General features: G+C 35.2%; 1 protein-coding gene across 2 annotated transcripts in view; it reads left to right on the forward strand.

Annotated features, from left to right (window-relative positions):
- Window positions 1-24548, forward strand: part of EXOC6B (exocyst complex component 6B) — a 682873-nt gene that overhangs the window by 305468 nt on the left and 352857 nt on the right. For both annotated transcript variants that reach the window (XM_006151262.3, XM_006151263.3), the window contains exon 8: window positions 16854-16922. In XM_006151262.3, coding sequence (XP_006151324.1) covers window positions 16854-16922 — 69 coding nt within the window. The remainder of the gene's footprint in view (window positions 1-16853; window positions 16923-24548) is intronic.

Below are 24548 nucleotides of genomic sequence, written 5' to 3' on the forward strand. Positions count from 1 at the left end.
TTACATGGCTACAGAAGACCTGGATGCTTCTGTTAGTTCATAAATAAAATCATGAATGTTTGGGTATCCTATTAGCTTTTCCATTAATTAAAAGTTTTTCTGGCAATAAGTGTAGTGCTTTAATCAAAAGTTATATTTTGCTTTCGAAAATCCATTGCTTTGATGATAGATTGCTAACATTTTAAATGAAAATTTTGTAATTCTAATTTAATAAGTTTAGATAACTTTCTTATCCTTTGAAGTAAGAACTTTTTACCCTTTCCTGTGCTTTTAATGAAAATAGACTTAATACATTCTTTGAGTTGAATGATATATTTAGGCTACATACAGTGTCTTTAGTTTAATGTTATTTAATAGGAGTTGGGTGGGAAAACCCACACACTAGATATAGCTTTGCACATAGTAAGCAGATAGTTAATTTGTTATTAAACTGAAATACAGGTTGTGCTAGAGATGGGAAAAAAATTAATAGCTTGAGGAACCAAAGATGGAGTCCCATTAGTAAATTGTCATCTTGGATAAAAAGAAAAAAAAAAAAGGCATATGTTGAACTAACTGTCTCTTTCTATATCTCTCTCTCATCCTATCTTGCTCTTTCTATTGTCTCTTTCCCAGATGAGCTCTTTTTGTTTGTTTGTTTTTAAATAAGAAAGAGAGAGAGAGACAGGTATTTTCATCAGAGTTTCGCCATATAGTGCTCTCCCCGTCCCAGCCTTTGAACTACAGGCACATACTGTCATGCCTGGAATGTTTAGGTTGGTTCAGGATCCAAATGTACCCTTCCATGTGGCCCCAGCGTCATACTCCACTGTGTCACTGTGACTGGGCCAACAGAGTCAGGCTCTTAATGATTGCTGAGTAGTAGGGCAAAGAAAAGCACTCCCTAGGAAGCCTCTTTTTTTTCTCTAAGCTAATGAAAGGATCACAATTGTGTGTGTGTGTGTGTGTGTGTGTGTGTTTGTGTGTTTTGACTAATCATGTATTAACTTGAACTGTATATAGGCTCTGGCTTGGTGCTATATTTTGAATTGCAGTGCTGGAAGCTATATGGCCCAGTTGGTCTGAAACATGCAGAGTGAGCACATGTGTGCCCAAGATCCTGACCAGCTGAGGGAAGGAGATAATGGTGGATGAAACCCTGTTGAGGGTACACGCTCTCTCTCTCTCTCTCTCATGCACTCTATGGAACTATATAGACCTGATATTTACCATTTTTGATCAATAACTTAATTCATTTGATTTTCAGTGGAAATCAGTTTGTTTTAGGGAATTTTGTTTGAATATATCACTGAGATATATGCAGATGTTAATATTCTATAGATGTCTAGATGGGACCTTAGCTAGCTTGCTTGCTTGCTTGCTTGCTTGCTTGCTTGCTTGCTTGCTTTCTTTCTTTCTTTCTTTCTTTCTTTCTTTCTTTCTTTCTTTCTTTCTTTCTTTCAAGTAGTGAACATTTTGGATAGAGAATGCATTTTTGGTCCTAAATTAATCAGGATTATTGTTTTTGATGTATTTTAAGATGAAATACAAAGAACCTCTTAAGGTGACTATATAATGGTGGATGAAACCCTGTTGAGGGTACACGCTCTCTCTCTCTCTCTCTCATGCACTCTATGGAACTATATAGACCTGATATTTACCATTTTTGATCAATAACTTAATTCATTTGATTTTCAGTGGAAATCAGTTTGTTTTAGGGAATTTTGTTTGAATATATCACTGAGATATATGCAGATGTTAATATTCTATAGATGTCTAGATGGGACCTTAGCTAGCTTGCTTGCTTGCTTGCTTGCTTGCTTGCTTGCTTGCTTGCTTTCTTTCTTTCTTTCTTTCTTTCTTTCTTTCTTTCTTTCTTTCTTTCAAGTAGTGAACATTTTGGATAGAGAATGCATTTTTGGTCCTAAATTAATCAGGATTATTGTTTTTGATGTATTTTAAGATGAAATACAAAGAACCTCTTAAGGTGACTATTTGTGAGAATGGGGACAACAGTATCTTTTGAGCACAGGTTTGGGAATGAAATAATGTACTTGTCACAGTGCTTGTAGCTACAGTGGTAAGAGTAAATAATTGTTACTTTTATGGCTTTGTGGCTGCATTTTAATAAAAATAAAGTTAAAATTAAGTTGATATAGTTGGATGGACTGATGAACACCATCTACTGTAAAGCAAAACTATGCTGAAATTAAGCATTATTGAAGAAGTAGTTGAAAAAACAGGACCTGTCATTTCTTCTTCATTTTAAGGTTACTTTAGAGCTTCTGCTCTTAGAATACTTTGTTAGACTATCACATGTATGACAAAGCTCAGTGGTCATTATGTAATCTGCACCAGAAGTCATAGAGTATGGGTCAAATAAACGTTGGTTGACTAAATGATTCATGTTTATCTTTCCAGATACTGATACCTCTTTTTTTTTGCTTTTATTTTGAATTGACACATAATAATTTTATATATTTATGGGGTACAGTGTGATTTTTTTAACACATGAAAACTTGTAGTTGGGGTAGTTAGCATATCCATCAGCTCAAATATACATCATTACTATATGTTAGGAACTTCAGAATCCTTTCTTCTACAACAGCTATCTTAAAATGTACAATAAAATGTTAACTGTAGTCCCTACTGTACTATGTAACTCAGAAATTATTCCTCCTGTTTAACTATAATTTTGTAGTAACTAGTATCTCTCTATTCCCCACTCTCTATTTTTCTCAGCTTCTTGTACCATTATTCTTCTCTCTACTTCTATGAGAGCAAACTTTTAGCTTCCATAAATGACTGAGAATATGGAGTATTTGTCTTTCCATGTCAGAATTATTTTACTTAGTGTAACGTCCTTCGTGCTCATGTTGCCAAAAATGACAGAATTTTATTCTTTGTTATGCCTGAATAATATTTCATTGTATATATGTACTGCATTTTTCTTTTCTTTTTTTGAGAGATTTTTGTTCTTGCCAGAAAGACAGAGAGACAGAAAGTGAGAAATCACCCCACGGTGGGATAGCCACGCCACAGTCCTTTTCTTCATTCTCCTCTTGGGACCTTGGGCATGCCCGCACACGTGCCTAGTGTGAGTTTAAACCACTGGGTCCAGGACTTGAACTGCAGTTGCCTACATGGGAGTCCAGCTACATAGCCATTATGCCAACTGCTGGTCCCGTGTACTGCATTTTTCTTATCCAGTTGTAGAGTCTGGAAGTCTAAGATCAAGCTTCCAACAGGTCTGTTTTCCCCTGAGGCCTCTCTCCTTGGATTGCAGGTTGCTGCCATTTAGTTGAGTCTTCTCACATGGCCTTTTCTCTGTGCTTGTGTCCCTTTATCATCCCTTTCTCTTCTTATAAGGACACCAGTCCCATTGGATTAGGACCCTGTCCTTTGGACCTCATCTATTCTTATTTACATCTTTAAAGGCTCTTTCTGCAAATATAGTCATATTGGGGGTTATAACTACAATTTAAATTTTGGGGAGATGCAGATTTGTCATAACACAGGGTGATTGAAAAGCACACAAGTAAAATTTGTGTTAGAATGTATAAGTTCTATTATTAGCTTTGCACTATTGAGACAGATCATACAATTTCTTTAAGCATTTTTTTCTTACTTATAAAATAGCAACAATAATTTGTCAAATTTCTTGTAAAAATTGCTGTTTTTTGATATTTAATTCCAGTTTTGAAATGTTTTTGTGTTTAACTTTGACAGAAAGCACAAAAAGTAAGGATCATTTTTCCAAAAGTTAAAGTGAAATAAAGAACTTTAGATTTTAGAGTTTTCAGATTGGTACCCCCGGAGCAAGAAACAGCTTGCCAATTGGTTGTTAACTAACATAGTACTTACAGAATTTAAAATTAATCACCGATTTTTAAAAGTCAATTTAATTCATATAAAGTCTGGATTTTCAACGTCGTCTCTTTCTAAGCATAGTAGGAATAGACTGAACCTCAGTAGCAAGGTTGCCACAAAGGATATGGTTCTTTTTTTCCTAAGCTACAATCCCTGCTGTGTCTGTGCATTGGTAATTTCTGTTATCATTACCTTTATGCTGTTGTTGAGAGAAATACCATATTGCTTATATTGGGTCTTTATCAAACAATGGCAAGATGAGACAGATTGATAGGGCCACACACTTTAATAAATGTGAGCACGGTCTTTTGTAAAAATGAATCTAATAGCCCTAGATATATCATATGCAAAATATGTCTTTTAGGAGAATATAGTTTAAAGTGCTGGCCTACTTCACTTATTTCAAGTATCCATTGACCCCTGTGTAGGCTTTGAGTTTTTCGCTTCTATTATTTTTATTATTATTTTCTTTATTCATGATAAAGCATTTGCGAGGAAGACAGAGAGAGAGAGAGAGAGAGAGAGAGAGAGGGAGAGAGAGACTCTCCAGTCTCTGGTTGCACTGTTATCCCGTTCCTCCAGTTTTCTAGCCCACTGGATCTTGAGCACTTGCACATGTCCATTGTGTTTCAGACTGCCCTGGCTGGGGGTTCAAACTGTGGTCTCTATGTGGGCTCTGGCTTTTCTTTAGCCAGCATTACCGTTGTGCACAAAATTGTCCCTTCACTTCTATTCTTACCGAAAGCTGGCCTAGTAAGAACACGTACGGAGGGGAGCTAGATTCCACATGGCTAATCACATGTTCAACTTTGAGTCCCGTGGCTTGGAAAGCAGGTGTTACATGCACCCAACATCTTGGAGAAATGGAGAAGACGGGATTACAGTGTGAGCATGTCCCATCTGGGAGTGTTTACTCCCTCTCCCTCTCGCTCTCTGTCTCTCTGTCGTAAATGACCTCTGGCATAGTCAAAATGACAAAAGAAAGTAGGTACCCATATGTATAATCAAATGCTAAAAGGTAATTTAGTTGAATAAAAGCATTATGACATATTTCAGGCTTCTGTTTTGGTTTTCCTATTCTCATTCTTTGATCTGTTAGGTCTATCTTTTGTAGAGAGATATTAGATCTTCGGAAAAGTTATGACACATTTTTGCGTAGAAATATATGTCATGACTTTTCTAATGACCCAGTAGTATGGCTCACACTGATTTAAGATCTTTTAAATTTTTTCAGTGTGGTGATAGTATTAAAGTCCTATTATTTTGAAATTACTTGCCTTGGTTGTAAACTTCCACCTGCCTTTTTAATTTTTCTAGAATTTATTCTTTATATTATATTGCTTATTCAAGCCCCTTTGCTCTGTGCTCATTTGCCAACCACCCCACCATAAGATGTGTTCTTCTGTCCAAAGTACCCTGTTCGACTTTTCTCTGAAGGACCAGCTGAATTCCACATCTTCTTTAACACTCTCTTTTTAAAAAATCTCTTCTTGTGAACAATTTAAAATCTTCAGAAATGGTACGCATATGGTATCCATATATCCTTCACTTAAATATTTCAGATATTAACATTTGATACTTTCTCTTTTTCTCTGAAAAATTTGATTTTGAAAGAAGCATGTGTGTGTGCGTGCGTGTATTTTTCCCTTCTCCCAAAGTTTGAATCATTTGAAAGAAAGTGGTGTGTTTCATTCATCGTATTTGAAGTGTAAATACTGCAATCTGTGGTTCCTAAGAATAGCATTAATTTCATTGATTTCCCAGTTGTTCCCCATTTAGTCCTTGGGAATCTCATTTATTATCCATCTAATATATATTTTTTTCTGTACTTCTTTTATATTTGGTACAAGATGTTCCTGATTCATGTCAGGTTCTCCCCACCATCCCCAGAATCAACCGAATCAACCATTTCTCAAAGAGCTCTCTCATTACTTTTACTGAAGAATGATAACCAGAAATAGAAATGTGGACATTAGCTATGCTCCTTTTTTGGGCAGAGTGGAAACACATAGACTTTCCTTTTTAAAATTGTAATGTAAACCTGATACTTCTAATTCCAATTTAATGTCACAGGTCTTTTATTTTCTCTTATTTCATATTTGCATCTCTGAGAATTTTGATTTCTAGAGTATGAATGTATTTACTCATTTGCCTAATATATAATATACATAGAATAATTTCAGAATTACTAGGCGAAAGTTACTAAAAGCAATAAATTTGCAAAGTTCAAGATTTCTTTGCTGTACTTTTAAAAAAGTTTTTTGTTTGTTTTTAATATTAATTCGTGTGTGTTCATGAGAGAGAGAGAGAGAGAGAGAGAGAGAGAGAGAAGAGAGAGAAATAAAGTACACTCCAATGCAGGCTGATCATACTATAATTCTTTTTACTTCAAATTTCCATCCCGTCAGGATCCTGGGCTCCTGCATGCTCTCCAGTTTGCAGCCTGGTCAACCATAGGGAATCTAGCTAGCTTCCTTTGCCTGGCACCTAACTGTTGTGCTTAGGGGCTAGCCCTCTGTAGTTCTTTTATTCTTACAATGTATATCATAAGATCTGTACAATTCCAAGTTCTAACCTTTCTTGACTAATTTTTTTTCACTTTGTGATTATTATTATGTATTTTTAAGGTTTTTTCTTTTTCTATTTTTAAATTCATAATAGAGTGTAAGCAAACATGTGAGCATATGAGAGAGAGAGAGAGAGAGAGAGAGAGAGAGAGAGAGAGAGAGAGAGAGAGAGAGAGAAACACACACACACAAGAAGCACCTTCCACAGGATCTGACCTTGTTGTGAACCCCTTCCTCCAGTGTTCCTGTACTTACATGCAAGCCTGGAGTGTTTCATATTGACCAGGGTGGAGGTTCATACCATGGTTGCCATGTGGGATCCAGCTTCTCTTAAGCAGCATATTACTGCTTTGCCTCAGACCTAGCACCTTCCATATTAATATATAATTAGATTAATTAATTTATTTTTATGTTTTTTAAAAATTCCTTTATCCTTATTAAAATTTTCTGAATATGTGAAATATGGAGAGGGTTCAGAAGTTAAAACTTTGTAAGACGATATAGTCAGTAAAATTCCATTATCATCCCTATCTTTTCCACAATGCTTTTATTCTCCATTTGTAAGTAATCAGTATCATTAGTCTCTGGGTGTATACCCTTCATTATACTTTAAGCAATGTGATTATTAATAGCATAATACATATATTCTTGTATTACCACTTGTAGATCTTCGGAAAAGTTATGACACATTTTTGCGTAGAAATATATGTCATGACTTTTCTAATGACCCAGTAGTATGGCTCACACTGATTTAAGATCTTTTAAATTTTTTCAGTGTGGTGATAGTATTAAAGTCCTATTATTTTGAAATTACTTGCCTTGGTTGTAAACTTCCACCTGCCTTTTTAATTTTTCTAGAATTTATTCTTTATATTATATTGCTTATTCAAGCCCCTTTGCTCTGTGCTCATTTGCCAACCACCCCACCATAAGATGTGTTCTTCTGTCCAAAGTACCCTGTTCGACTTTTCTCTGAAGGACCAGCTGAATTCCACATCTTCTTTAACACTCTCTTTTTAAAAAATCTCTTCTTGTGAACAATTTAAAATCTTCAGAAATGGTACGCATATGGTATCCATATATCCTTCACTTAAATATTTCAGATATTAACATTTGATACTTTCTCTTTTTCTCTGAAAAATTTGATTTTGAAAGAAGCATGTGTGTGTGCGTGCGTGTATTTTTCCCTTCTCCCAAAGTTTGAATCATTTGAAAGAAAGTGGTGTGTTTCATTCATCGTATTTGAAGTGTAAATACTGCAATCTGTGGTTCCTAAGAATAGCATTAATTTCATTGATTTCCCAGTTGTTCCCCATTTAGTCCTTGGGAATCTCATTTATTATCCATCTAATATATATTTTTTTCTGTACTTCTTTTATATTTGGTACAAGATGTTCCTGATTCATGTCAGGTTCTCCCCACCATCCCCAGAATCAACCGAATCAACCATTTCTCAAAGAGCTCTCTCATTACTTTTACTGAAGAATGATAACCAGAAATAGAAATGTGGACATTAGCTATGCTCCTTTTTTGGGCAGAGTGGAAACACATAGACTTTCCTTTTTAAAATTGTAATGTAAACCTGATACTTCTAATTCCAATTTAATGTCACAGGTCTTTTATTTTCTCTTATTTCATATTTGCATCTCTGAGAATTTTGATTTCTAGAGTATGAATGTATTTACTCATTTGCCTAATATATAATATACATAGAATAATTTCAGAATTACTAGGCGAAAGTTACTAAAAGCAATAAATTTGCAAAGTTCAAGATTTCTTTGCTGTACTTTTAAAAAAGTTTTTTGTTTGTTTTTAATATTAATTCGTGTGTGTTCATGAGAGAGAGAGAGAGAGAGAGAGAGAGAAGAGAGAGAAATAAAGTACACTCCAATGCAGGCTGATCATACTATAATTCTTTTTACTTCAAATTTCCATCCCGTCAGGATCCTGGGCTCCTGCATGCTCTCCAGTTTGCAGCCTGGTCAACCATAGGGAATCTAGCTAGCTTCCTTTGCCTGGCACCTAACTGTTGTGCTTAGGGGCTAGCCCTCTGTAGTTCTTTTATTCTTACAATGTATATCATAAGATCTGTACAATTCCAAGTTCTAACCTTTCTTGACTAATTTTTTTTCACTTTGTGATTATTATTATGTATTTTTAAGGTTTTTTCTTTTTCTATTTTTAAATTCATAATAGAGTGTAAGCATGCATGTGAGCATATGAGAGAGAGAGAGAGAGAGAGAGAGAGAGAGAGAGAGAGAGAGAAACACACACACACAAGAAGCACCTTCCACAGGATCTGACCTTGTTGTGAACCCCTTCCTCCAGTGTTCCTGTACTTACATGCAAGCCTGGAGTGTTTCATATTGACCAGGGTGGAGGTTCATACCATGGTTGCCATGTGGGATCCAGCTTCTCTTAAGCAGCATATTACTGCTTTGCCTCAGACCTAGCACCTTCCATATTAATATATAATTAGATTAATTAATTTATTTTTATGTTTTTTAAAAATTCCTTTATCCTTATTAAAATTTTCTGAATATGTGAAATATGGAGAGGGTTCAGAAGTTAAAACTTTGTAAGACGATATAGTCAGTAAAATTCCATTATCATCCCTATCTTTTCCACAATGCTTTTATTCTCCATTTGTAAGTAATCAGTATCATTAGTCTCTGGGTGTATACCCTTCATTATACTTTAAGCAATGTGATTATTAATAGCATAATACATATATTCTTGTATTACCACTTGGAAATATATCCTAGAAATCACTCTGTACTTATAGAAACCTTTTCCATTCTGTTTTTACTGTGAAATAGTACTCCTTTTTTTTTGATGGACCATAATTTATTTGATCTATTGTATATAGACACTTAATCATTTTCAATGTTTCTGTTAAAAAATGTTTCAGTTGTACAGCTGTTAAAATAGATAACATTAAAAAAAAATACTGACAATACCAGATCCTTGCAAGGAGATAGAGCAACTGGAACTCATATATTCTTATGAAAATGAGATATGGTACAGTCACTTTGGAACACAATTTGGCAGTTTTTAAAAAAAGTTGCATGTATTCTTCCCATATGACATAGCAGTCAAACTCCTATGTATTTAACCAGTGTGATTACTCAGAAACCGGCACCTGCTATTTATAACAGGTTTCTTCATACACTGCCCAAACTAGAAACAACTCAAAAGTCTTTCACAATGGATTAAGGGATAAATGGACTGTGGTATATCCATAATTGGAGAATCACTCTAAAATAAGAAGACATGAACTACAGATATGTGAAACACAGACAAATTTTAATGATCATGCTAAATGAACGAAGCTAGATTAAAAGGCTACATATATATGATTCTATTTATATGATACCCTTGAAAAGAGAAAACTAGAGATGGAAAAGGACCAGTGTTTACCGAGGGCTAGCTGTCAGAGAAGAATTTAACAACAAAGGGGCATGAGGAAATTTCTCTGGGTGGTGGAGTTTTTTTGTTGTTGTCGATGATGAGGGTGACTACAAGGCTATATGCATTTGTCAGAAGTTTATAAAACAACTTCAATCTTAAGTTTTAAAAGATAAAAAGAGCCAAACAAACATGAAAATTATTTTTTCATGTGGTAAGAGATGTATTTTTAGGGGAGGTTCCTAGATGCAGTATTGTTAGGCGTCAAGGAGTAAAGTGCATGTATAGTTTTATTATATAATGTCAAAGTCTCCTCTGTGGGAATTATTCTAGTTTTTATACCCTATACCCCCTCCTCAGTGTGTATGAGGTGCCTATTGTATTGCAACTTCTTTACAAGAGTATTTTTAAATACTTTTTTTTTGCCAGTCTCTTAGATGAAAAAATGGTATTTCAGTATAATTCTAATTTGCATTTTATAACTATGAGTAAAATTGAGTATAAGTTTGAGGGCTATTTGTATTTGTATTTTTTTTAAACTGCTGCTGTCTTTTGCCTATTTTTTTGTCCATATTTTTTGTCTTCAATTTTTATGAATCTTTTGTATGTAATGATAGGGATGCTATTTCTTTACATGTAATGTTCTAATATGGTTTTGTACTTTTACTCACCTTAGTTTTCTCTCCTCTTAGACTTTTTAAATTTAATACTATACTTAGTGCTATTATTTGAGTTAAATGAGTGGTAATTCATTTAGGTGTTTTTAGAAAGGAACCTAATAATGTTGGGTTGCTGGAAAAATCATGATGCATTTTTGCATAGGAAAACATAGAAAAAATACATCATGACTTACCATAGCAGAATTCTTTACTTTTCAGAATGCTTAAGGGATAAGAAAAATGTTTATACTTTTGCTGATGCTAGTTAGCAAAGGGCTAAGTAAATGCTTAAGGGCTGAGAAAAATGTTTATACTTTTGGTAATTCTAGTTATTTAGAATTGTAAGGCCTTCCTTATATTGATTGTTTGTTGGTGTGTCTGTGATCAGTCTAGCTTCATGAAAGCTTATGTACATATGAATTCTACCCTTTTATTTTTTCCTCTGAATTTTTGGAAGCAAAGTAGTTCAGAAAAGCACACTGGTGAAAAATATTTGCCAGGTATTTCCTGGCTTCCAGACATAATACGAGCAGTTGCATTCGATCCTTTGAATGCAAAGACAATGCCTCTTCAGCTAATCATTTGTTGTTTGCTCCCTGCAGAAAAATGCCTGGTACATTTTAATGACTTGAAATCCAAGTAATGCTCAGAAATGGGCACTGAGTCCCTAGAACCTGTTTTGTCTAGAGTAGTAATCAAAACTATTTTCAAGATGGAGAATGGGTCAAATAATTAGTGGGAACATATTTAAGTTCCTTGCAAACCCTTATTGTACTCTTTTTGGGTGTTTCATCTACTTTGAAAGGCTTCTTAAGAGAAAAAGAAAGGGCCTGCTTTTGTGTGTGTTTGTGTGTCTGTGAGAGTGAGAGAGAGGCAGAGGTAGAGAGCTTATGTGTGTGTGTATGTCTTCTGGACAGATGTGTGAATAGCAGAGCCAAAGAACAGTAATACATTTCCATTTTTATATACTATTTACCAGTAGCATCGGTAAAGCTATCATAGTTACATTTGCTATTGTTCTTTTTAAAAACCATTTTATTTAATTTTATTTACTTTAATTTGACCAGAGAGAGAGGGAGGGAAGGAGGGAGGGAGGGAGAGAGAGAGAGAGAGAGAGAGAGAGAAAGCAAGGTGCCAGGTCCGGATTCAAACCGAGGTTGACCATGTGGGAGTCCAGCGCCCTTAACCACCATACCACCTGCTGGCCCCACATTTGCTATTGTTCTTGAGTAGATGGAGGCAGGGGATCTTTTTTGTATTCTCTTTTTTCTTTTCATTCTTTGCCAGAGGTGCATGTGTTTGTCAGAGAGAAGGAGAGTGATAAAGAAACCCTCCTCCCCACTCCAATGGGGCATGGTCACACCACGGTCCTTTTCACTTCCCCATCCTGTTAGGATTTTTTTTTCTTTTTGACATGTATGCACATGTGCCTGATGTTTTTCAAGTCACTGAGGTCAGGACTTAAACTGTGATCAGCCATGTGGGATCTGGCTCCTTATGCACTGAACTTAACTGCTGCTCTGTGGGGCCAACTCTCTGAGAGAGAGAGAGAGAGAGAGAGAGAAAGAGAGAGAGAGAGAGAGGGAAAACATCCCAATGGGGCATGATCACACTGTAATCCCTTCTATTCTATTTCTTCATCTTGTCAAGTTTTGGGAAATATATACATATATGTGTGTGTGTGTGTGTGTATACGTATATATGTATGTGTGTGTGCATATGTTTTTGTCTGTTTTAAATTTGCCTCAGGAAGTATGAACTCACTGGAGAGACTGAGAGAGTGAGAGAGGGAGGGAAAGTGAAAAAGCATTCCCCATGGGGTACGATTCTTTCTCATGCCACAATCCTCTCTCCTCTACTTCTCTCTCTACTTTTGTGATTTGGGGCACATATGCATACGCACCCAGTGTGTTTTTCAAGCCACTGGATCTGGGACTTGAACAATGCAATTGGCCATGTGAGATCCAGCTGCTTCAACCACCACGCCACCAGCTGGCCCCAAGTGTATTTACTAAGGCTTCAGGGCTGGGATTTGTTGCATTTGGTTCCCTTAAACTCTAGGATATGGGGCTGGCCTGCAAATTCCCTTAATTTATATAATATTATGACATAATCTGAGGCATAGGTATCCTAGTTATAGAATCTAAAATCTTACGTACTGTTTGTTCTTCCTGAAAATAATGAGATTTAAGCTGGCAGAAGGTATTAATACTCTTTTTCAGAAAACTATTGCATATAGGGCATTAGGCAGCTGTCCTTGGTGATGAAATTATTTTGTGTGAATACTTAGGAAAAACTACTAGTTAAAAAAGCAGGATAATCTTGAATATACTGTTTGTGGTTACTGTTGGTATCGTCATAGATCTATTTGAAGTTCTAGAAAAATACAGACTCCAGTATCTTAATGCCTTGAGTTCCTGACTGCCAGGCAGAGGAAATGTTTAACTATTTTAATCATGTTTCTGTATCTCAGAAAGAAAGCCCTTATGAGAGGAAATGACAAGGTCCTACCACAAAGTTATCTCTTATCAGTTATAGTTGCAGTCGATAATGATTTGTCAAATTTGGACATGTGTTAAATACAAGGGCTGTGTTATTTACTTTGGAAAGCAAAAATTAGATGAAGCTGATAAAGAAAGAGTCATGGCTTTTGTTAGGAGACAGAAGCCATTAGAGACAGTTATTGTTAGGAAAGTGTCCTTGGACCCCTCCCTCTCCCCCAGCTGAAACCTAAACCTGCTAGAATCATTCTTTGCAACTTGAAGAGGGGGGAGGTGGTTGGCAAAAGAGGGGAAGGAGTCTGAAGACAGCTTTGACAGAGATTTAGCATTTTAAGCAGTGAACAAAATGTGGTCTTAAAACAGACCTATTTCTATGAATCAGAAAAAAAAAAATGCCTTTTGTTCTAGTGCTCTTCCCCACGCCCACCTAGTTAGATTTTTGAAAGTTCATTTCTTATCCTTCCAAACATGCAGCATTCCTTCACGTACAGTGTGTGTTGCTCTTCTCCTTTTTCCTTTCTGTAGATGTAAGTGATTCTTTTTCATTAGTGGAAGCAGAGAAAACACATCTAGCTCAAAGCAACATGAGTCAGTGCATAGTTTACATACCTTTATCCCCACTGCACTCTTCTCTGGTCCTCACAGTGTTCATTCCTAGTGTTCCTCACAGAGGGGAGTGTGGAGGAAAAATGATTTCTAAATAGGAGGCTATTTTGGGGGTGGAGATAAAGATTGTGAACTGAATCCTTATTTTACTCTTTATTTTTTTTTAAACCCACATTTCTGTATATTGCTTTTAAGGCAGGCAGTCAAATCCTTAGGAGGACTTAGAAGGATGATGGTTCTGAAATGGTAGAGCCAATACTTACAGGTCAGGGCGCTTTACAGAGTTTGAAGCTGTTATAATGGTGTCATTATAGCCTCACAGAGAATAAGCTTAGTTGGAAGTATTTGTTGGAGATGACAGAAATGGCCTTTGTCTTCTCCCTAAATATATATATTTGTTTAGTCTGCTCAGATAAAGCAAGCTTAGCCTGTTGGTAACCAAATCTTTCTTTGTTAAGGGGCCTTATTAACTTATGTGTCACAGATTTCTAGTGAAACTGCCCCTTAAAATGATGTTCATCCTACGAGAATGTGTCTGACGTTCAGAAGAACCAAGGCTCTGTCTAAGGAATGGTACAAGTGGTTTCCTTTTGAGTAAGGACACAAAGTAATGCAAAATAAGCAAACTGCATGAAGAAGAACATATGAACAAAATTAGGATTGCATTTGCTATTCAAAATTAGGTAAAAGATTTCTTTAAACTTAATAATAAATGACTTTTAACCTTTAATTCTAAATAAAGGAAAATGTTTAATTTCATACACAGATTCTTTCTTTAAGATTATTTATTTCATGAGTGAGAGAGACAGAGATGGTGAATAGGAGGGAGAGAGAGGTTTATTATTCTCAATAGGGACTTGACACCACAATTCTCCCCCAACTTCTGCCAGCCCATATGGGTACATGCCTACCTGTCAAATACGCAGGGAGATCTCCAGATAGGAAGATTCCCAGGTGGATCTGCCTTGCAGAGCCTTGTGTTTTTCTGCTTCACCATCGACTGTTCTCTGGATGAAACTTTAAAAAATGTTTCCTTGGGATCAGCAGGTGGCATGGTGTTGAGGCGCTGGACACTCCCACATGGCCAACCACATTTCCAGTCCCGGACCTGGTGGCTTGTTTTCTCACTCTCTCTCTCTGTCATTCTTTCTCTGTCTCTCTCACTGGTCAAATTGAATGAATGAATGAATGAATAAATAAAGTTAGATAATTCTTTAAAAAATGTTTCCTTCTTGTCTTTTTTTCATATACCTGTCTAGTTTTTATGTAATTAAAATACTATTATGACTATAATGTTTGACTTGTAAAATTTTGAGATTGTGTTTTGCTTAGCTGTAGGCTGTGGTTTTCTGACAAGACAAAAGAAATTTCTTTTTTATTGTTTGCTTATTTGTTTTTCAAAATAAAATAGGCTCTGGTATTCTGGCTAGATAAAATAAATGTTCATATCTCTACTTGCAGTTAAAGGAGGAGAGATCGTAAAGATGTTTTCATGTTGTAGTCATTTCAAATAAAAGCTCAAGCTTGACTCTTCAAGTTACTATGCTGAAAATGAGTGTCCATTAGTACTTCCCAGTTATAATTTTTCACATTATTTTATTCCCACTCTTTTAAGAAATGTCTGGTGTCTGGTGCCTATTTGTTCATAAAATATTTTTCTCTGTAATTTGCTTTACTCATTCATTCTTTAAAGACTTTTTTTTTTTTAAAATGTAAGATTATTCTTGGGACATGGTGAGGCTCTTGAACACCTTGCCATCAATTTTTAGATTCACATGAAGGCTTGTTTTGCATGTTTACAGCATATATAGCACTATGAGACAGTTAAATGTAGAGATTTAATCTCTTTGTGCTCACAGGTGCAAAGTAAATGAACAGAATAGTCCATACATTTGAGCCAATAATAGAAGTGTGATGGTTTCAGAGGGAAAAGAAAGGTATTGTGCTGTTGAATTATACAATAGAATGGGTGGATTTTATTAAGAAAAATATCTTGTTGAAGAAGCTGTGCCTTGGAATAAGAAATGAGGTTTATTTTATAAAATAAGGAAAACTGGCCTTGTAATCACAAATCAGCCTAACTCAGCTTAGATGTACTTGCTACTTCTATTCTGATGAATCATACTGTAATAGTGTTACAGTAAAAACTGCAGCTAGGTCTTTATTTAGTTTATTTCTTTATGTAAGTTTCTATTTTCCATTTTGTTTTATTCAGGGTTTATTTTTTGTCTCTCATCATATTCCTAATAAATTCCAATAAGTCAACTGATAGTTTTCTTTTTCAGTTGAGGAAATGAAAGCCAAAGTAAATGATGATTTACTTGTTGTCATGTCACATATACAGCAAGTCAGTTTTAGGCCTGAAGTTCAGGAAGTAGTATCCCATGAACACCACTGGGCCCACATGGGAAAGGTCTGGAATTATGTCCCCAATCTCTGTGGGCAAACAGGGAGGACTCATGCCTGTGAATTAGACTGACTGTAATTAGGGATGGACTGTGGCATGGGGACTGACTCTCTTGGGGATCCTTGTCTCTCCGTCATGAAAGAAATAAACAAATAATAATAATATTATGATTGTTACTATTATTTTATTTTTTGGCACTGAGACTAGATTCCATCCAGTTCTTGCCTGATGGTTTTCCTTTTATTTTATCTTTTGATGCTTAGGATTAATCGATATGCAGTATCACATTATAATTGCCAGATTTGTTTTTTCCATTTGTTGTCTTATTTTTTACATGACCTTGTTAACATAGTTCTGTATTTTGATTGCATACTGACTTAACTATTCACTAATGCTTGTCACTTTTAGGAGTTGGCTGGCAGGCCATTTTATTCCTCTTCGGTGGCAAGTTTTGTTTTGACTGACACTTAGTTTTTTTTTTTTTTTTATGAAAATACTACGTGTTTTAGAAGACAAAGTCAAGTCATAAAAGTCATATTCCCATGTTTTAATGTTCTCTTTAGAGGTCCTGAGCCCAATATGTACCTGTAACAGCTCTAAAGGCAAATTCAGGGCCAGTGCCATCTGTTTCTCTTCTATTCATTCTTATGGGCTTTGTTCTAGCCTCAGTGTATAGCTACACAATTTATTAGTCCTATAGCTAAAATACCAGCACCAGGACTTGGGGAGAATTTTTGATCGTTTTGTATTTGTCGCTTAGAAACGAAAGCTTTTTAAGAATATTTCAATAGGAAAAGTGAATGCAGTTGCTTTTAACAGCTTTGTTTGAGTTTTTGTGATAATCTTGTGTTTGCAGGTACCTGGGGCCCAAGATTTGGTGGATTTTTCTCCTGTTTATCGATGTCTACACATATATTCAGTTCTGGTGAGTCTTCTGATTTTGTTTTTATTTATTTATTTATTATATTTTTATACATTTAATTGGTGTACATCATTTAGCTTATATAGAGAATTTACCCAACTTGAAATACACCTGAGGCCAGTCCAGTTGAAAATATTATACACATCATCATCAACAGGTTATAAAACATTTCTATGTCCCACAGGTGTCTTACCTCTCTATTTTTTCTCCCTAATTACCTTTCCTGTACTATTTGACTCTACTTAATAAAAGATACACATTGAATTCAAAACTGTACTTTCTACTTTTTGGTAGTTTTCTTGTTTCTTATTAAGAAGAATTAGAAGCCATTGTTTAGAAAGTATTAATGATAAAAATTAGTCCATTCCTTTTTTGCTTCTTGAATCTTTTGTTTGTTTGCCACATAACATGCTATAGTTAGTGACCTTTCTATCAGTTGTCAACAAATTAGTATATTATAATCAGAAATGGTCACAACACATTGACATTTCTGCTTTTAATTGAATATTGTTAGTTATTTAAATAACAATAGCCTATCTTTACACTTTACACTAAATCTGTGGCTTGGTGGTTAAGAGAGATAGAGCCCCCATGGCCAATGCAGTTCAAGTCCTAGACCTGGTAGCTTGAGAAACATACCAGGCACATATGTATGTGTGCTCAAAATTTCCCAAAGAGGTAGAGAAATGGAGAAGAGACTGTGGTGTGGCCATTCTCCATGGAGGGTGCGTTCTCCCTCTTTTCCTCTCTTTCTCTGTCTCTGAGTCTCTCCCTGGCAAGCACATATGCCATCTGGAAAATTTGAAAAAAATTAGTATTAGTAGAAACACCTTTTTTTTTTTTAATTCCTGATGAGAGTTATTCCTTTTGTCATATAAAGAATATAGTAGAAGGCACTTCGTGGGGGCAGAGAGCAGGAGATAATACAGTGTTAATATAATCTGAGAATTGGCCCCTTTCTCCATCTTAATATTGGGTCGTTGGGAGAGTCATGATGCCTTTTTGCATAGAAAAACATGGAAAAATACGTGTGACTTTCCAATGACCCAATAGTATAGCTATATGTGGACACACAGATAGGTACACCCAAAGTCAATAAAAGATTAAACTCTATTATCAATAAAGACAAATAGATGATAAATGTTCTTTATTAATATTTTTTACAGTACAAGTTCAGTGTAGTTTTATCAGGTTGTTTTTAATATGTACAATTATGTCTTATTTTCCAGCCTGTTACTTCTTTTCTTTCTTCACTTATTTAAAATAGAGTCACTCAGTCATTACTCCAGACAATTTGGGACATTGATCTATGAACTTTTTTTTTTTTTTTAGTATACTTACACATTACTAGCTTGAACATGTTTATTATATGGTAATAGACATGTATGTGTGAAAAATATACAGTGACTTTGTATATGTATTTCTAATTTGGTCATGGTATTATGCTATGAATCTAGTTTTATTTCTTACATTCTTAATTCACCACTATTTTAAATAATGTAACCTGCTATAGCCTGTATATCTGGCTCATTTCCTCTCACTAGTTAGTGCATTATAGTTAATAGATGATTTATATTTGCTTTGTTTTAATTATTTATTACTTTATCTATTAACCCTTAAATTGCCTCTAGCATTTTTATGTAGCCTATCTTATGGACTTGTGTGTAAGTTACTATGGTTTCTATATACCTAGTACTGAAATTGTTGAATCATAAAGCATACTTCTTAATTCAGTCATTTTTAATTTTTGCTAACCTAATGAATATTGAATAACATCTGTTTGTATTTCTCTAATTCCTGGTAAATGCTTTTCTTTATAGACTTACTTAAGATTTTTCTTCTATAAAATGCCTATTTTTAACCTTAGCTTAGTTTATATATTGGAGATTCTGTCCTTTTTTAACATTTTTTTATTTTTTAGGAGGGATTTTTACTATAGGGTGCGTGTGCTCACCAGAGAGAGAGAGACAGAGAGACAGAAAGAGAAATGACCTCCCGGGGGGATGACCATGCTGCATCCCTTCTCCTTCATTCTCCTTTCGGGATCTTGGGCACGCGCACACACACACGCCTAGCATGAGTTTAAGCCACCGGGTCCAGGACTTGAACTGCGGTCGATTACATGGGAGTCTAGCGACATAGCCATTACGCCATCTGCTAGGAGTAATAACTAATTAAAACAAAGCAAATATAAATCATCTATTAACTATTACACCATCTCCAGGGAGCTTTTGTCCTTTTTTCCTCTGTTACTAGAAAAATATTTTCAGAAATTTCTTATATTTCATAGATATTAACAGGTTAGGATATTGTAGATATCTAAACTATGCTTATGTTATATTTTATGAAACAAATTCTTAATTTTGATAAAATTAAGCCCCTCAATTTTAACCTTATAGTTTGTAGTTTTTGAATCTTATTTATCAGAAATCTCTCTATTCCAAGGTCACAGAATATTACCATTAAATATATTACCCTTTAATTTTGTTTTGTTTTGTTTTGTTCTAATTTGGCCAGAGAGGGGCAGAGTGAGTGAGAGACAGAGAGAGGGAGAGGGAGAGGGAGAGGGAGAGGATAAATGAGAAAGCAAGCCACCAGGTCCAGGACTCGAACTGTGGTCGGCCATGTAGGAGTCCAGTGCCCTTAACCACCACACCACCTGCTGGCCCACTCTTTAATATTTTATCATACACATTTTAATTTATATTTGCTTTGTTTTATTATCCACTGTGGGTTCATCATTGTATATAGTATCAGGGGGAATTCAAATTTTTTTGTTTTTATATGATGGATACAGTTTTACCAATCCCATCTACTACACTTAATCTGTGCATCATACAGTAATTCCTGGTAGTACCTCTGGCACATACCAATTTTTCTCATTTACGTGAGTCAGTTTTTGAGCTCTATTTTGTTGTTGTTATTAGGTCACCAGGAAAGTTATAACACATTTTTGGATAGAAAAACACAGAAAAATGCATCATAACTTTCCTGATGACCTAATGTATTTACTTCTGTAATATATACATATATGGTAAAAGAAGCCCTTTCTAATTTTTCTAATTAAATTGCCCTATTTGTAGACCTTTTAATATCTATATCTATGTATAATGTATATGATATATTTTAGAATCAGTTAGCTATCCTTTGATATGTTATACTATGTTAGTATAATAAATTAGAATATATGGAATATATATATTAGAATCAATTGGAGGTCAGAAAAGAATACTTCTAGAATTTTTATTTGAATTGATTAAATTTATAGGTAGATATGCCTAATAATATAATGCTAAATCATCCCATTCATGTAAGAAAAAGATCTTTTAAATTATGAATTCAGGGGCCAGCAGATGGCATAATGATTATGTTGCTGGACTCCCATGTATTCAACTGTGGTTCGAGTTCTAGACCCAGCAGCTTAAAACTCATGCCGGAAGCATGTGCATGCATGCCTGCCTAAAATCCCAAGAGGAGAATGGAAGAGAAGGGATTGTGGTGTAGCCATCCCTCGGTGGGCAATTTCTCGCTTTCTGTTTCTCTCTGTCTCTCTGGTAAGCGAACGTGCCCTATAGCAAAATCTCTCTCTCTAAAAAGAAACCCCCAAAATTATTAATTAAGCTTTTTTTTCCCCACTATATTCTTTTGGTACTCTTAATTAAATTAATAGCAGAATGCTTACAGCTTTTATTTCTGCTTCCGACTTTATTTTGTAGTTATTTATCACTGGTATTGAAGAATACTATAAATTTTCACAAGTTAATCTTATATCTGCTCAGTTCTATTAGTTATAATATACAACTTTTATTTCTGATTTTTTTTTTCTGTAGTTGACTGTATTATCTGTAAATACTGACCTTTGTTTCTTTTCCTCCTTTCCTTATCTGCCACTATTCTTATTGTTATCCTATTATATGGGGCAGGATCATCGCTATGTTGTTGTTTAGTATTGTGATATTGAAAATCCATGTCGGATTTCTTATCTTGAAGATAATGTGTCTAAAGATTTTCTACTAACTGATATTTGCAAGAGGTTTTGGTATATATTTTTTATGTAGTTATTCCTACAATTCCTGATAATTTTTTGAAAACATAAACGAGTACTGAATTTAATTTAATTTTTTCCATATGTATTAATATAATCCTATGGTGTTTGTTCTTTCATTCATGAATATGGTAAATTTCATTGATAGATTTTTTTTCTAATGTTATATTATCCTTGTATTTAGATAATCTCAACTTGATCAACATGTATCAGTAATTTAATAGTATTCTATACAGCTGGATTCCTTGATCTTTTTGAAAAATGTTTTGCCTTTTTTTTTTTTTTTGAGAAGTTTTTGCTATCGGGCGCATGTGCTCACCAGAAAGACAGAGAGAGACAGAGAGATAGAAAGCGAGAAATCACCCCCCCCAGGGGGGATGGCCACGCCACAATCCCTTCTCCTCCGTTCTCCTCTCGGGATCTTGGGCACACACACATGCGCCCGGCGTGAATTTAAGCCACTGGGTCCGGGACTTGAACCGCGATCGACTACATGGGAGTTCAGCGACATAGCCATTACTCTAACTGCTGGTCCCAAAAAATTTTTTACATTTGTATGCATTATTATTAGTAATACAGTTTCCTAGTTTATGTGGGGTGTGTGTGTTTTATTTGTTCTTTTATTTATTCTGTTTTATTTTAGCCCCATTAAAATGAATCGAACAACTCTCCTTTGTAATTCTCATATGGAATGACTAATATAAAATAGGAATTATCTGTCCCTTGAAAGCTGGGTACGACTCACAAATGCATTTTTCTTTGCCCACGTTTCCTTCTTTCTCCCTCATCTTGCTTCCATGTTCCATGATTTTGTTTAGTCTCTTCAGTAGTATGTGTGGATGTGAAAATTCACAGTTGTTGTACTTAAGCCAACTGTCTATATAAAAATAGTCATATTTACTCATATCAAGTTGCAAGGTTTATAGTAAGTTTCAAAATTGAAAACACGAATGAATTTTTCTCCTCAAATGATATAGGCTTATAAAAATGGATAGTTTGTTTTGTTTAATGTTACATCTTTGGTATCAATGACAATACTTGGCATATAGTAGGTACTCAGTAAATACTGGTTTTAGTTAAATGAGGCCCAACTGAGGAGGCTCAGGTGGTAGGATGCTGCAGTTTGATGCTAGAGCTACATGGGAGGCTTGGGTTTGGATTATGGTGCAACCTAAATATATCAGAGTGGTGAAACCACTCTATAATCCTTGCAGTGGACCAAGACCCTGCTGAAAATATCTGTCTCTATCTTCTATCTCTCATCTTCTCACTTTCACACACACACACACACCAATAATTATTATTTATTTATTCAACTAACATACATATACTTAATCTATATATTTACATATATGTTTATATATGTGTGTGTATATATATATATATATAGTAGTTGGATGAATAAATAAATGATAGTAACAGAACCCAGCACATTTGTTGAAACATATGCTTACTCAAATCTTATTATTTGTTTACTTGTTCAACAAATATTTATTTCTTTCAATGACTATTGTTTTATTGCCAGAGGGTATGTGTGCTCCTGTACACACATGTAAGAGGTGATGGGGGGTGGAGAGAAAGAGAGACAGCCACTCCCTTCCAATGGGGTGTGGTTATCCTGTAATCCTTTTTCTTCCGTTTCTCCATTCCATCAGGATTTTGGCCACTCATGAACATGTGCCCTAAATTTTTCAAGCCTTGGGGCCAGGATTTGAACCATGGTCAGCCATGTAGGATCTGACTCCCTGTGTACAGCACTTAACTAATTCACTACTTGGCCTGATAAACATATATTGAATTTCTCTTCTGATTGAAATGGATTTAGAGAAGAAAGTTTGAATATATAAGTCAAGGAATTATGCTTTAAAATAATTACAGTATACTAAGATATATGTTACATTATTTGACTGACTATAATTTAGTAACAATGTATCTTATTATGTATATGATATTTTGTGTAAGCTTAATTAACATCTTATGATAAGATAATATAACAAATTCTACTCAAGTGAGAACTCAATAGTGATTCAAAAGAATAATGAAATAATTTTATCTCACAGTTACTAGCTATGTGGTGTTGGGCTAGCTTAGCTTTCTCATATCTCACATGAAATGAGATAATGATTACCTGTTTAGTGCAGTTACAGATCTTGAATGAATAGTGTCTGAGCTCAGTCTGTGGCATGTAATTGACATTTAATAAATAGTTCCCTGGCAAGAGTTATAAGCCTCTGATGTTATGGCTGGACACTATTACTATTTATGAAAGTGAATGGTGTAAAATATAGACATATAGATAGGGATTCTAGTCTCAGTCATCAACATACAAATTTTATAACTTATAGGAATTTACACATTCTTGATTGTACAATGACTGTACAATTCTAAGCTGCAGAGAAGCAAGGGAACACTGATAGTATTTGGAGATGATTGAGTGCTAATAAAACAGGATGCCCTTAAATTTCTTGCTTAAAAATAAATTCTAGGGGACCAGCAGGTGGCATGGTGCTTAAGGCACTGGACACTTCCACATGACTACCACGGTTCAAGTTCAGACCTGGTTCATTGCCTTCTCACTTTCCCTCTCTCTGTCTCTCTCTGGTCAAATAAAGTGGATGAATAAATAAATAAAATTAAATAAAATAATTCTTTAAAAAAAGAAATATTTTCTAGAGACTAGTGTTCTGTAATGTTGAAATATTTGACATTCATGATTTTCTTCTAATAATTTGTAAGGCAGTGTTTATATAGCAGAAACAGGTCTCTTCTGATATTCAGGTGTCTCCTTGTTTTGAAAAGGTACAATGAGTAGCAGGAACTCAGCTCCTTCTTTTTGGAATGTGTGTTTACTTTTCAGACATTGGTGCTCTAGATCTAGAGGGACTTTAAATAAAACCCCAAATCTCTTCTTTGTTAAAGGAAGGAACAGAGCATGGCTAACTTCTTTTTTTTTTGAAGAGGTTTTTGCTATAGGGCGCGTGCGCTCGCCAGACAGAGAGAGAGAGAGACAGAGAGATAAAAAGCGAGAAATCACCCCCCAGGGCGGATGGCCACGTCACAATCCCTTCTCCTCCATTCTCCTCTCGGGATCTTGGGCACGCATGCACATGCACGCTCACCCGGCGTGAGTTTAAGCCACTGGGTCCGGGACTCGAACCATGGTCAACTATGTGGGAGTCCAGCAACATAGCCATTACGCTAACTGCTGGTCCCGGCATGGCTAACTTCTAGGGCTGATTTTTCTCATAGCTTTTTGGGGACTGCCATTTATCACTTCTCTGAATTTATTTCTCCATTCTTTTTTTTTTTGTATTAAATAATTAATTATTTTTCATTTCATTTTCTTTATACATTCAATCACATTATTATTTATCTTACGAAATGGATATTTCAACAGGTGAACATCTCTCCCCAACACAGTTGACAAAACCAAAAAACATCCTCAACAGACAACACCACCGACCTCCCTGTGACATCAATACTTTGCCTCCCTATTTTTCTTCTAAATGTCCTTCCTCAGACCCTCCTCTTGCACACATACTATATCTGGTATTTACATCTATATATTATATTTCTATATCCTT

Source organism: Tupaia chinensis, unplaced genomic scaffold (genome assembly GCF_000334495.1).
Source record: "Tupaia chinensis unplaced genomic scaffold, TupChi_1.0 Scaffold000316_1, whole genome shotgun sequence".
In the NCBI taxonomy this organism is placed as follows: Eukaryota; Metazoa; Chordata; class Mammalia; order Scandentia; family Tupaiidae; genus Tupaia; species Tupaia belangeri.